This window comes from Castanea sativa, chromosome 1, assembly GCF_040712315.1.
Source record: "Castanea sativa cultivar Marrone di Chiusa Pesio chromosome 1, ASM4071231v1".
Classification (NCBI taxonomy): domain Eukaryota; kingdom Viridiplantae; phylum Streptophyta; class Magnoliopsida; order Fagales; family Fagaceae; genus Castanea; species Castanea sativa.
Genome location: NC_134013.1, coordinates 68,068,335 through 68,082,600, shown reverse-complemented (window position 1 = coordinate 68,082,600; position 14,266 = coordinate 68,068,335). Strand labels below are relative to the sequence as shown.

General features: G+C 32.8%; 2 protein-coding genes across 2 annotated transcripts; one reads left to right on the top strand and one right to left on the bottom strand.

The window, feature by feature from the left end:
* The first annotated feature begins 6,903 nt into the window (after positions 1-6,903).
* On the top strand, positions 6,904-9,551 carry LOC142607474 (photosystem I assembly factor PSA3, chloroplastic). The gene is made up of 3 exons (XM_075778987.1): positions 6,904-7,374; positions 7,972-8,136; positions 8,993-9,551. The coding sequence occupies exons 1-3, from the start codon at positions 6,988-6,990 to the stop codon at positions 9,311-9,313; spliced, it is 873 nt and encodes a 290-aa protein (XP_075635102.1). The 5' UTR covers positions 6,904-6,987; the 3' UTR covers positions 9,314-9,551.
* A 301-nt stretch (positions 9,552-9,852) lies between these two features.
* On the bottom strand, positions 9,853-13,818 carry LOC142607464 (formate dehydrogenase, mitochondrial). The gene is made up of 6 exons (XM_075778977.1): positions 13,417-13,818; positions 11,974-12,145; positions 11,240-11,780; positions 10,619-10,743; positions 10,232-10,344; positions 9,853-10,142 (listed from the first exon to the last, which is right to left on the bottom strand). The coding sequence occupies exons 1-6, from the start codon at positions 13,468-13,470 to the stop codon at positions 10,029-10,031; spliced, it is 1,119 nt and encodes a 372-aa protein (XP_075635092.1). The 5' UTR covers positions 13,471-13,818; the 3' UTR covers positions 9,853-10,028.
* Between the last annotated feature and the right edge of the window lie 448 nt (positions 13,819-14,266).

Here is a 14,266-nt window from a genome sequence, read left to right as displayed (position 1 = left end):
TTGGGGAAAGCCCATGAGGAAAAGGGAAAGGAATTTGGGAAGCTCATCAAAATTGAATTCCTTGGAGAGAAGGAAAAAGATGAAAGGGACAAATGATGTCCTGATAGGTTTTTGAAGTTTGAAATTCAACGTGAAGAGTTTAAGGAACCTCGGCCAGAGAAAGCATGGGATAAGAGGAAAGGTGCTTGAAGACTTTTCGAGTTCATCCATCTCGAAGAGGAATCTATACTATTTTTGAGAAAATGGCCAAAAAGGAAAAGTCACTATTGAGACCACGGAACCTTCAAAATGTCCCTTTTAAAGCCTTGGGAACGAATTCTGCCTTGTTGACCTCAAAAGTGAATCTGACTTACCCAAGAAGATGCCTTCTATGAAGGGAAAGACAACTTAAATTGCGAAATACGTTATATCATTTGTGTCCTATGGGTATAATGGAAAAATATGATATGGCTAAGTTTACTTTGGATATTGGTGTCAAGCTATGCATGCTCTACAATCTACTAGGACAGAACTTCAGAAATTATGATCTAAATATATTGATAATTTACAATTTCATAAAAAAGCATACATACATACACAAAGAACATGAAATTAAGAAATGAAAGATTGAAGGGCAGAATTTGTTGCTGCCAACCTATATTTTTTTTGTGCGCTTTGTTTTTACTAAATCCAGGCGCTACAGTTCCTTGGTCTGCTATGTGGTAACCACTACAAATACATGCCTCTTCTAATTTTGGACCAACTTATGTGTTGAGTCACTTATAGTTATTTCCTCAATAAAAGTGGAAAATGAAAAAAAAAAATGCGCACACACACACACAGGCCTATGTCTTTAGCATGATATTTACATAGAGTAAAAAGAACTTTTATTATTTTATGGAACATATATTCTTAGGGTTTGACTATATATTTGTTGTTGTTTTTGGTTTTGGTTTGGCTAAAATTGCACCCTCTAAGTTTAATTGAAATTAATTTAATTGAATTATCAAAATTTTCAAATTGATTCAATTCAAGTTTTTTGTCCAATTCTATTTAAAAAATTGTTGTTAAGTATGAAATTAACTAATGAAGAAAAATTGAGAAAAAAATATCTCACACAAAAAAAATCTATAATTTTTGAATTAATTTTATAAAAAATTTTATGTGAGAAAAAAAAAATTAAGTGTAATTTTTAATGAAATTGTACGAAAGACACTTAATTGAATGAAAGTATTCTCTTGACACAAAAAATATATATATATATATATATGAACGAAAGTAAAGTTATAGAACTAAAATAAATTTTCTCAAATTTAGAGTTCTATAATTCGCATTTTAGCATTTTGGTTTTTATGATCTCATTCTAGAGCCAATAAACTTTTAGGATGTTGGGAGCAAGCCCATCTGCCTTACCAATCCATTTCAGAAAGAGAAGATTGGACTGGACCCAACAAAATGACAGCAGCTAGCCTGTTGAGCAAAGTTATGGGCTTCTTCATCAAAACATTTACCCAAGAATTTCCCCATTTCAAATGTGTAGATTAGATTTACTTTTGCCTTCTAGTATAATCCTATTGCACCCATAAGCAATATGCATTAAAGAGGGTCATTCTTAGGCAGCATGTATCTGAAAGAGAGGATGAGAAATTGTGAAAATTTGGGCTTTGGGTTCTTTCCTCATCAAATCAGACATGTAAAGGAATACTTATAATAATAAAAAAATGGGCTTGCTTTGGGCTTCGTAGGAACTCATATGTTGTCATTTAAAACTTTTGGACATCAAGTATACAGATATAAATAATTAATTTACCCTCAAGTTAATAATTATCCTAGAGAAAGAAGCCAAGAGATCTGAAAGATCATCGTATGAATTCAGTTGTACATCAAAACATCAAGTTTAATAGACAAGTTGATTAGCAACCTAGAATAATCCATCTAGTTGACATTGCAATTTCGGATATGATATACTTCACAGAACTTATGATTTCAAAATCTGGGATAGAAACAATAAGAATTACTATCTAAGATGGTATTGGAACTTGGAAGCATCACAGACAAACTATCCACTATGAGCACCCTCATATACATGTAAAACAAAGCATCAAAGTGAAGGTTATCAGTCAAGCTTCAAATTAGCAAAAGCTTTCAAATCTATATACTGAATAAACAATCACTTTTCCAATTTTGTATTGAAACGTTTCTGCTATACAATATCTTTAATGAGTTAAAAGACAATGAACAAGGAACACACATAATATGGTAGTAGCAACCCATACACTTAGAATATCAACAATTTCTTCAAAATTATAGAGCTACGTGTAGCATGTACCTCACCAAGTCCAAAATGCGTGAGCTGCAACAAAACAAACAAACATATCACTTTAGAATGCAAACTCAAAAGTAAAGCAAATACAACTAAAAAGAAAGTGCAGTGGGTTAGCAAAAACTAGTTGGGGCAAGATAGATAGTAAATAACTAAATAGAATGTTATTTTGGTATAAAAAACATCATTAACTAAATAGAATCCCAATCCTAATTTTCCAAAAACCACCGTCACAAGGTATATTTTAAATTTTAAATTTATTGCAATGAAATCTATTGTTGCCATATCACTACATTAAACCAAGTCATTGCAATAACTTATTGTCATATGTTATTGCAAAACAATTCGTTGTTGCTATACCATTCAAACAATTGCAATAAGTTATCACAATGATTATTTTTGTTGCAATAACCTATTGCGACAAAGTTTATTGCAATAGTGCACAACTGATTTTTTCTTATAGTGAATTTATTTGAAATATATAAAAATTGTTTCAACTAGTCCTTATCAAAAATAGGAAAATCATATTATGTTCATTGGCAAATAGTACATAAAAACATAGATCAATATATGTGCACATACATACATTCATAGAGAGAGAGAGATTTACCATGTCATTAATGTTGATAAAAGGGTCATTAATACCAACCAGCAAAGCGTCCTTACTCTAGAGAATTGCCCTTGCCACAGATTGCCTTATCCTCTCAAACCCTTCAACATTTTCAAACAGGCACACACAAATGCAAGTAAAAACCCATAACATTATCAAAAATCATTTTCCAAAAAAATACATACCATTAATGCCAATCTTCATCTTCCAAAAATCACTGTCATAAGCAATCGATCCCTAGCAATAGCATTATCAAATCAATGCTTAGGAACGACAAGATACGTGTTACAAACACCAATTTCTCTATGAAAACTAGGTCTCCAAATGAAAAAAAAAAATTACAAATCCCTAAATAACCATCATTAAATCATAAACACCAAAAATCACAACAAAGAATACTACAAGTAAAAAATTACTACGTATTACTAGAGTCGTTGGTTTGTCTTCGAGGTCGAAGGAGTTGTTGCACCTTCTACAAGCGAGGGACAAGTTACCATGATCAATTTTAGGTCTAACAAAGCCGTCACAATTCTTGCAGTAGAACACGTGACAATAGCATTGGTGATATAGAACAATGCCATTGTCGCCATAGCAGACATCACTACAACCTCTCACTTCATGTCCCTCATCATTATTCTAGATTTTTTTTTTTTTTTTTTGAGAATGATAAGTTTTTTTTTGTTTTGAATAGAAAGAATCTAAGAAGTATATTTTAATACCATTAATTCCAATCTTGATCTTCCAAAAATTACCATATACTTTAAATTTTAAATTTATTGCAATGAAATCTATTGTTGCCATATCACTGCAATAAATCAAGTCATTGCAATAACCTATTGTCGTATGTTATTGCAACAAAATTTGTTGTTGCTAAACCATTCAAATAATTACAATAAGTTATCACAGTGATTATTTTTGTTGCAATAACCTATTGCGACAAGGTTTATTGCAATAGCACACAACTGATTTTTTCTTATAGTGAGTTTATTTGAAATATACAAAAATAACAATTTTTGTTGCAATAACCTTGTTTTTTAAAATATTAAAAATTCTATATTGCAACAAAAATGTATTGCAACAAAAGTACAAAACCTTTTGTTGCAATAACCTATTGCAGAAGATTTTATTGCAACGAAAAATTTCATTGTAATTTATTTTTATTGTATTGAGTTTATTTGAAATATACAAAAAATAAGCCATTATTCCTACAATTTCTCACAAAATTAAATGTCATCACTTTCAACATAGCCAATAATACCTTTCAAACTATTCTGAAATTTCTGCCTACGCATCAATAGAACTAAAAAAAAGATATGATAGCCAACAATACCTTTCTAGACTCCCTCAAATTCCTGCCTACACATCAATAGAACTGAAAAAAGATATGAGAGGAGTGGTTGGAACATTATATATTGCTACCATACCATTCTCTTGTAAAATAGTAAATTGCAGTAGCATTATAGTCCATCAATAGGTTTTTTTTCCTAACGAAATATTCAAATGGATGTATTCTTAATCCTTACTTGATTAAAACTTTGATGTCCTCATAATTAACCATTTCTTACACACAAATATATGATTTCAATACTTTTTAGTGTTCATTTTTTGATAGACAAATTCCCCCAATTTTTCCTGCACCAATAAAGGAGGAAAACAAGTTGTTAATCATTTCAAACTACCTTAATCATGAACTCCACATGTATTCTCAATTTCTAATTTATGCAAATCAAACCAGCAAAATATTTAATACCTCAGCATCTCTAGTACAACTAGCTAAATCCCGCACGATATACGGTGCAACTTATTATTAGTTTTTTCCAATATTTTAATTAGTTTGCCAAGAATCTTGTAGGTTAATTGGCTAGCACCTCAATTTCCAATAGAGACATTCATGATTCATATCCCCAAACTATCGATGTATAAAAAAATTGTTGAATAAATTGCATTGTAAAAATTGTAATCTTTAGTTATTTTATAGACAATATAGAAATCACACTATATATGTATGTGTGTGCGTGTGTGTGTGCGCGCACGTGTTCACAAATTGAAAATTGCATGATATAGTGGTTAATATAGATAAGCATGTTTCATGCCTACTAAAAAAATGCATATATCCTTCAATTATTGTTTCTCATATAAATCGTAGAAAAATTATATTAAAACACACACACATATATATTACAAGTGACTGGAAAGAGTTAGGAAATTTAAAGGACTAAGATTTATTTTAGTGAATTCACAAATATTTAATTTTTTTATGGCTCTTGTGTCAATTGTTGTCAAAGCAACTAATAATGAGTAAGAATGTCATATTCTAAATTTATTATTATTATTCCAACTAAAAATTATCTCTAGTATAGAATTTATAAAAATAATCATATAAATTCATTTGATATAAATAATTAATGATATAAGCATTTACTTTATTGGCTAATTTAATGAACTAATACTTTGATATAAATGCAAACTTTGTCGATTTAGAACCCTAAATAAAGAGAACTTCAATGAACGAACCACATGGCACAACCTCATACTCTCTAACATGAGGTCTCTGTTTTTGTATATATAAATATAATATATTGATTGACTACTGTGAGAAACAATGTTGCCACATGTAGCTCTGCTACCTATCCAAATGTCTACAGTCTTGTGGGTGGCTGCATGACAAAGTAATGTGAATATGCACAGTTATAAAACCTCTCATAATGCCAAACTCACTATTGATTACCTATCAAGAGGTTTTGAATTATAAGATTTTGTATTAATTTTTTTTCTTCCTTTCTATACAACCAAAAAAGCACTGTAATTGCCATTGCCAATATATATCCAGATCAATAAAAAAAATCATTGAGAAGGGTGGACTAACATTTTTGTGTAAGTTTTTTATTTAGGAGGGTTGTTTCTTGTTAATTCAATCGAGCCCAACTTCTCTACAAATCAATCAAATTCAAAAACTCAAGCTAATGTCAATGATAAATAAATAGAAAAAGTCTTAAACGAAGTTTCTCTGTTGCTTTAATTCTTTCACATTGAAGAGGATAAAATTAAGATAGACAATGAAATTTTTCAGAAACAACTGTGGATTGCTACAGTAGGTGGACGGGCGAAGAGAGGAGGCAATATGATGACACGCGTAGTAAGTGGACGGATTACCCTTGTTGGACTAACAGAGAAGGAGACAGATACGAAGTGGACGGTGGTAATGCCACATAACGCCCATGTGGTTTAATTCGTCCTCAAGAAACTTTAAAAGGAAATGACTTGTGCTTCACAAATAAACCTAGTCAACAGGATCTCTATATGGAAAGGATTCCGTAAAATACGCTCATTTATGAGGATCATCTCTACAAGGAAATATTCTTCTTCGTCAAGGAACCGAGGTCGGTTCCCCACTATTATAAAAGCCCAAAACCCTCATAAACCAAGGTATACATAATTCACCCCAGCTCTGACACTCTAAAGTTGTGAAAGTTTTCTAATTTGACCTTCGGAGGGTATTTGGCCGGTACCACGTCGGTACCACACTAGTACTCTCTTGAAGTCTTCTTTTTCGGTGTTGTGCAGGTATTGTTTTGAGCACGTGGGGACAATGTAACTTACTGACGATTTTCGGTATCATCACACATGTAAATGTTTTCAATAAATGTTTAAAGTAATTAAAAAAATATATGAATATTTTATGGTAGATTCTGAATATTTACACTATTCATTCAAGAAGTTGGGTTTAATGATAAACTAATTTGTTGTGGATTAAGAAATAATTTGTTTGTGGGTAACACACACTTAGGTAATTTTGTGATTAAAAAATGTAGCAATTTTTTTTTTTTTTTTTTAAAGAAAGGATAGAAGAGGCCATTTGGGGGGGGGGGGTGGATTTCTTAACTTTGGAGTGCGCGAGGGCCCAAGCCCAAAATGCAAATAGGCCACAGGTGCACCGTTCTTATACTACCCCCAACACTATAAAATTGTTTCCCTTCATTCAAGATAACACATGTATTGGAATTGGAGTATATATCCAAACGTGAGGCCAATATAATCAACTTAACATTTATAACTTCCTCACTTTTTCACAACCATGGTGGTTGTGGCATCCACTTCTTCTAACCTCACAACCCACTTCACCAACACAGTAACCTGTTGCAAACCAGTTTCACCTTTACTTCAATTCTTCAACCAAATTTATGGCAACCCAAGAAGACCCAGTTGGTCCAAACTGCCAAACAACTGTAATGGGGTCGTGTGCGTTAGAGCTTACATGGAGAATCCAAACTCCTTTTCCAGTTTTGCCAGCAAAGTCATTGGTTCTCTCCCTGTGGTTGGGTTACTAGCGAGAATTCTAAGCGATGAAGGTGGGGTTGGTGGTGACATTATTGATTTTGCAGAGTTTAGAAGGCGGGTGGGCAAGAATTGTAGCGTTGCTGATTCTAAAGCTTTCTATGACTTCCAAGATCGACGAGGCCCGGTAATGAATTATCTTTGCTAAAGCCTTGGTCTTGTATCTAAATATATATAGAGAGTTATTGTTTTGCTGAGACAAAAACGTTGGTGGGTAATGCCTATCATGGATTGCTTTTAGATATTGCTTACTGACTGGTCATTTAGATAGAATGAGTATAAATTCAGCAAAACTTAGTAATAGTTGCTTAGGTTCAATTCATTAAGTTTTTCAATTAAATCTAAATACATGGTTTTATTGACCCAAAAACTACATAGTATAATTAAATTAAATCCATCTGTGCACTTAAAAGGAAGTGTATCTAAGTTTTACTCCTATGAATTTTATTACATAAACATTACAAATTACATTAAAAGTTGATTGTCAACACTTGAATAGTAGCTTAAAAAACAGTAATTAAACAATTTATTTATGTTATTGACGAGGCACTAATTACGCACTAATCACATTCATAACAAAGTCATTTCTAAGTATTTTATGGTAAAATTTGGAGTAACTTCAGTATTTTTGTTGAGTCTTTGGTGTGTATGAGTGTGTTTCAATGCTCTAAGATAAGTTTAGTATTGGAATTGAGTTTTTGAGCTGAGATTTCTTTCTGGGTAGGCAGGGGATCCTTCGCATGTTCTACTGTGTTGTTGGCTAGCAGCTGTTGGTGCCGGGTTTCTCAAATCTGAGGAGATTTTGGAGGGGGTTGTTAGGTTTCGGATTTCAGATGATATTGAATTTGAAGAGGAGACTTTCCTTTCTATGATGAATGAGGCAAAGGAGGTTGGTTGATCTCATTTAATTTGACCAATTTACATTTTTACTTTCTCTTTTCTTTTGTGTGTAAAATTTTTGTGAATCCATACTGCAGGCCATTTAATTCAAAACTTGAGTTGCATTTGAAAGAATGAACATGTTCCTTACTGGGGGAACATTAAATGTAATTTGGGTGGGGGTAACTACTACAATTTTTTCTTATTGTTAAGAAAACCTGTATTGGAATCCTATTGCAAGCTCAAATTATTTCAAACAAGTCATTGTAAATTATTGTTGGTAAGTTACATTATAACCCATTAATGAGGACTATTTAACATGCAATGAATATAAGGTTTTATATCCATACCCATAATCTAGAAAAAGATCCATATTAAGTTCATTTGATATTTGGAAGACTGGTAGGTTGGGAAACGGTTTTAGAAAATGCAGTTTGCCATTTTATTCCTATTGTAGGGCTGTTATTCCAGGTCTTAAGGCAAATGGTGGTAATAAAATTTGAAATGATCTTGTCATAGGATAGCAGTAAAAGAATAGTATTTTTTTTTTGGTATTCTAGGCTTTCTAGCTTCCTTCTTGTTCTATCACAAATGCTCTCTACTTTGGATATCACATAGGATTTGAGATCTATGTATTATATGGGCTTCAAATGTTTATGGTTTCTCATTATCCTTAGCAATGAATGAGCAATTAAATCTTGGAGGTTATTAGCTCATCAACAGTAGCAAAAATTCAAGAGATGTGCTTGTGTATCTTGTGTGTGCTGTCCACTTTCATCCATATATTGAGTCCTTGACCTGGTGAGACTTGAAATTTTTTAGCTATCTTAAATACATCCTTATTAGATATGCCTTTCAAACTGTAGAGACGGGCAAAGTTAAACGTAGCGGCTCCAACGATCCCTATGGAGATTCGAGCTGAGAAGGCTCTTGAAGCAATTTATGTATGTTGCTTTGGGAAGGACCCTATCGAGGAAGAAGATAAGAGACTATTAAAAATCATGCTCAGTTCTGTTTTTGCATCAGTTGGGCAATCAGAGATTCAGAGGATTGTTGAAGAGAAGGCGAAGAGAGTAGCTGAAGGCGGTGATGAGAACTTTGTTTTGGAGCCAAAACCCTTACCAAAAGAAGCTGTACAACTGCAAATGAAGGACCTTGAATTCCTTAAACAAAACAGGGACTCTTAATCAAAGTGCTGCATGCCCTTGATGCTATTGTGACCATAGTAAGTAATTGCTTGGTCAAATATTGCGAGCAAAGTTTCAGGAGTCTTATCATTTTTTGTGGTAGCAGTAAGTCACACTGAAAGTGGTCACAAATACTTCTAAGTTCAAACTTCCATTGTTCCTATGGTTTAAAATGTTATGTTGTGGATTTACCTTCTATTTTCGATAACATAAAATCAGCTTACAGGCTCTTTTCAAATTCCAAAGAAATGCATTGCCTTCATTTAGTTATACTAGTGGCATGGTTGCGACCTATTATAAAACTAGCACTTGAAAGAAGTTTAGTTGCAAATTTTCTTGTCCTGATTTTGTACTCTAGTAGCTCTCGTTAATGGTTATTAAATATAGGTGAGAGCACACCGTAAGCACTGTCGCAGGTGTGCAAGCAAGCAGAACAAATGTCATTTTTTAGAACAAAGTTCTAAAAAGGGAGCGAGTCTGGGTGTGACAGGATGCCATTTGTCTTATTTTACAATCGTGAGTTATCATCCAACACCATATTCAAAAGCACAAGAAATTCACCATTGCATGCTAAGATAACATAAAAGTTTATGGAATTATAACCATCATTAGTTCTCATTACAGATTTAAAACAGAAACCTTAAAAGGCAAGTTTTATTTCAGGACCTTGCTGACATAAGAAAACAAACTCAGACCATCACACAAGCACAAGTTTTTACTGGTACTGGCTTGCTAGTTTACCCTCCTTGACAATGTAGTTTTGTGGAGGAAATTCTTCACCCTTGAAGTACCTCTCGAGCATATCCTTAGTTCCAGCAGCATATCGTAACTGCACAAATTCCATTTAAAATTGGTGTTGTTTACAGGAAATTGAACAAATAAAAAATGAAATATAGGGGAAAAAAGGACAAAACATACCTGTGCATCAATGGTGGTACCAGAAATATGAGGGGTCATAGCGTGGTTAGGCATATAACGCCATGGGTGGTCCTTTGGGGCAGGTTGTGGGAACCAAACATCACCACTGTAACCTGTAGAATTAGAAAACAAAACAAATCCATTAGCCCTTTTTTTAGTTTGCTTTAGGCTGGTTTAAGTTGAGTAATTTCCAAGAAAAAACTTTCAATTGCTTATAAGCATCAGAAACCCAGATTATCAGGTATTAATACAAAGGAACACTCAAAGAGAAAAACATAAAACTTATGTTATGTTGTAAAGAATATTATAATACTATATTTAAATTAAAACAAATAGGTTTCTTCATATATTGGATATTCGTTTACTTTTGGCTAGTTTTTGAGTTACCTGCAACATGTCCACTAGAACAAGCATCCGCAACTGCTTGTGTGTCCATGATTGCTCCTCGAGCATTGTTAACAATCAGGACTCCCTTCTTACACTTTGCAATCCTATCTTTGTCAAATAACCCTCTGAGTCATACAAATCAAAATTCTCATTAGTTTGAATTGCATTTCATAACCCAACATAATGATAGTTTATAAGTGAGATGAAATATGATATTCAACAACAAACATATTCAAATTGTATCATGATATGATGTTTAACAATAACTGAGAGCCTTGTAAGGTCGTAGATTCATCAAGTAATGCAAGTGCCATATTACAAGTGATAAAGAATGAGTTGCCTTGAAAGCTAATGCTTATTAATCAAGTTACAGAAACTCCAAATATAAACCCATGAGTCCTGATTATTACTTATGACGCCCCCTATAAGAAGGTTCTCTTTAGGATTTGTCTATCATTTTTTTAGGATAATTCCATAAGGATCAGAAGAGTTTAGGATAGTGTTAGATTGGTATATCACTGAAAAAAAAAAAAAAAAAGGGAAGTTGCAAAGCTAAACATTTAAAGGAGCCAAAAATACTAAAATTCAACCTGAAAGATTAAACATGCACAAAATTATTACCTTGTCTTGTCAGTGAGAGGTGTGTTGATGACAATTATGTCACATTTGGGAAGCATTGCATCAAGATCCTCCTCAAACTTTGCACCGATCTGATTCTCTAATTCAGCGTCCATCTTGAGTCGATCATGATAAAGGAGATTACAATTAAAAGGTTTCAAACGTTGAAGTAAAAGTTTGCCAATTCGCCCAGCACCAACAGTTCCAACTGTCTTTCCTTCAAGATCATAAGCCCTGTGAGCAATAGCTGCAACATTCCATTCTCCACTAATAGCTTGATGGTATCCAGGTAAGAAGTTCCGGACAAGAATGAGGATTCTCATGAGCTCATCTTCTGCAACTGAAACTACATTGCTTCCCGTGACCTCTGCGACTGTTAATCCAGCAGCAGCAGCAGCAGGCAAATCAATATGATCAGAGCCAATTCCTGCTGTGAGCAGCAATTGCAAATTCTTGGCCTTCTTGATCCTTTCAGCCGTAACATAGGCCGGATGGAAGGGGGTAGTAATGAGGACATGAAGATCGGGAATATGTTTCTCGAGTTCTGAAACATGCATAAGGGTACATGTAAGTTTACAACAACAAAAGTATATATATATTGGAAAATTCTCAAAACAAAATCAGACGATATTAATATTTCAACAATACTAGTTCTTAACTATAATTTTAACCACAAACTTAAATTTCCAGTTGGTTGGTTTTCATATAAGAGATGTAGGATATGACAATATACTGACCAGAGTTTGGTCCTTCTTTGTCATCAGTGACAATGTACTGGTGACCTTGTGATTCAAGCCAATCACGTATGCCTAAGGCTCCCTCCACACAACCCACAAAATTGGGATTCAAGGCAGCATATTCGTTGGCCTTGTAAAACACCCCCACAATCTTTTTGCTTCCAGGAGAAGCCTGTCCATATTGAGAGAAAGGAACATGACCTCACAATTAGTAAAGAATATATAATAACTTAACTTTCCTACAAAGAATTCCATGTGCAAGACCAATTAAACATGTTCAAAATCAAGCTTAGCTTTCATAGCAACTCAGATTAATGATAACAAAACTAATGTGAAAATCAGATTGTGAAGCTAACAGCACAAACAAAACACTGTTGTAAACCAATTTGAAAAAATATATGTTAAAATGATTCACCATCTTCCTTTCTAGCCTTAGTAACTGGAATTCAACTTTTAGAGAAGCTTATCCTTGATAGATTAATGAGAAGTGAAAACCTGTGGGCCAAGTGTTATCTCAAAACTTTAAAAAATAATATAAAAAAAAAAAAGGTTCGATTATGGTTTCATTAAATGCTTTGGATGACCCAAAATACAGCCTAGCTGGTGAGACTGAGAGCAATCCTCTCTATTTGGTTTTATTTCAAGTAAAGATTTGAAAATTTTTTATGAATCAATTAGTTTAGAAAAAAAGAAAAAGAAATTCACAACTGCTCAAGCTGCATGTTACCATTGGTGTTAAACTGTTAATAATAGTGATGTAAATAGTAGATATATAAAATATGAAGTTATTATAAAAAAGATTAGGCCAATTATTTGTATCTTAGTGTTCCTCTTTATGAATAGAATAAATAGTAAAGAAATAAGAAAAGACAAAAGATGATCTCAAATTATTATTTATAAATAATTAAATGATGTGATATAAAAAATTCATTTTTTTAGTGTCGTGACAAGTAATTGAAAAACACCTTCCGCAATATTTTCAAAACAAAAAACAAATTTTATAATTTCAAGTTGTTTTCTCTTTTTTTTCCACCAATTAAAGCAAGTAATAACGTGTCCCTTATTTGTAGTTTACATGGTATTTCTAAGTCAATAATGCTCTCTTTAATGTATATATAGAAAAGGTCAATAGTACTAATCTTGAGTGACGTGCCAAACGCGCCCACAAAAAGATCGTCATGCTTCAAAGTTTAAACTAATCCTTATCCACTCAGACTCAGCCTAACCAGATCCTGACCGTCCAATTGTCAGAATAGGCTCCACTCAATGATCAGCCAAATCAATGAATCCAAACATTTTAGTAAAAAAAAAAAAAACCCATTTGACAGAAGAGAGCCTAAGATTGATCAAAGAAGATTGATTTATATTCACATAATCCATAATCACAAATATGACTTAGTCTTAACCAATTGAAATGAAAGATGAAAGAATAGATAATCTTACATGTAGATGCCTAGTGAGAACTGATTTGATTGCAGAAGTAGCAGCACCCGCCATTGCTATCTCTCTTTGATCACTCTCAGTGTGCTATATATGCTGTTATGGGTGAAAGATTAAGAGGAGGAAAAACCAAGCTTTTTAGTTGAGTTTCTTCTGTGCTCTCTGCAAAACAAAGGACCCCAAACTCCACTACTTATAGATACAAAATTACTGAAGTCCAATCAAAGAGACAAAGACCAAACTGCTTTCTTGGTTGGCTGTGTCGAGAAGTCGAAATTTGCTTTACTATCTTAAGCATTACTTCACGGATGCTTTGCTATCTTATTCATGGTGGGCACGTGTGGATTCTCTTATCTTTATTATTATTATTCACTTTATAAAATGTTAAAACTATTACCCCATATGGGCAAAACTCAATGCATAATTAATACCTTTAAATACAATCAGCTTAAGTGGTGGAGGCACGAAATATTTTGAGGGGCCAAGATAAATACAATAAAGTTCTTATCTATAAAAAAAATTATTAAAAAAATTCTTAATTTCATAAATTGACTTTAACTTAAAAAGGTTGTTTTTACGCTTTTTCATGGTACTAAAATTACTTATAATTGATACTAAACTAAATTAATGCAAATAGCATAAGAGGTCATTTTTACATCAATTGTAGACCTTTCTCCCATAAGTTATTACGAAATATAAAATCTTGACTATTAAATTTTATAACCTCAATACCTCAAATTAATAGAATGAACAAGTTTATAATGATAATTTAATTTAATTTTCAAGCCACTGATATCAATTAAACAAACAACTAACAAATTACTATTATCAAGTTATAATAAATTTAATTTAA

Coding starts and splice junctions, on each gene's coding strand:
- LOC142607464 (XM_075778977.1), bottom strand. CDS start 13,470: ATGGCGGGTGCTGCTACTTCTGCAATCAAATCAGTTCTCACTAGGCAT. Junction 12,146..13,416: donor TTCTCACTAGGCATCTACAT/GTAAGATTATCT, acceptor CAATATGGACAG/GCTTCTCCTGGAAGCAAAAA. Junction 11,781..11,973: donor CAAAGAAGGACCAAACTCTG/GTCAGTATATTG, acceptor TGCATGTTTCAG/AACTCGAGAAACATATTCCC.
- LOC142607474 (XM_075778987.1), top strand. CDS start 6,988: ATGGTGGTTGTGGCATCCACTTCTTCTAACCTCACAACCCACTTCACC. Junction 7,375..7,971: donor TCCAAGATCGACGAGGCCCG/GTAATGAATTAT, acceptor CTTTCTGGGTAG/GCAGGGGATCCTTCGCATGT. Junction 8,137..8,992: donor TGATGAATGAGGCAAAGGAG/GTTGGTTGATCT, acceptor TTCAAACTGTAG/AGACGGGCAAAGTTAAACGT.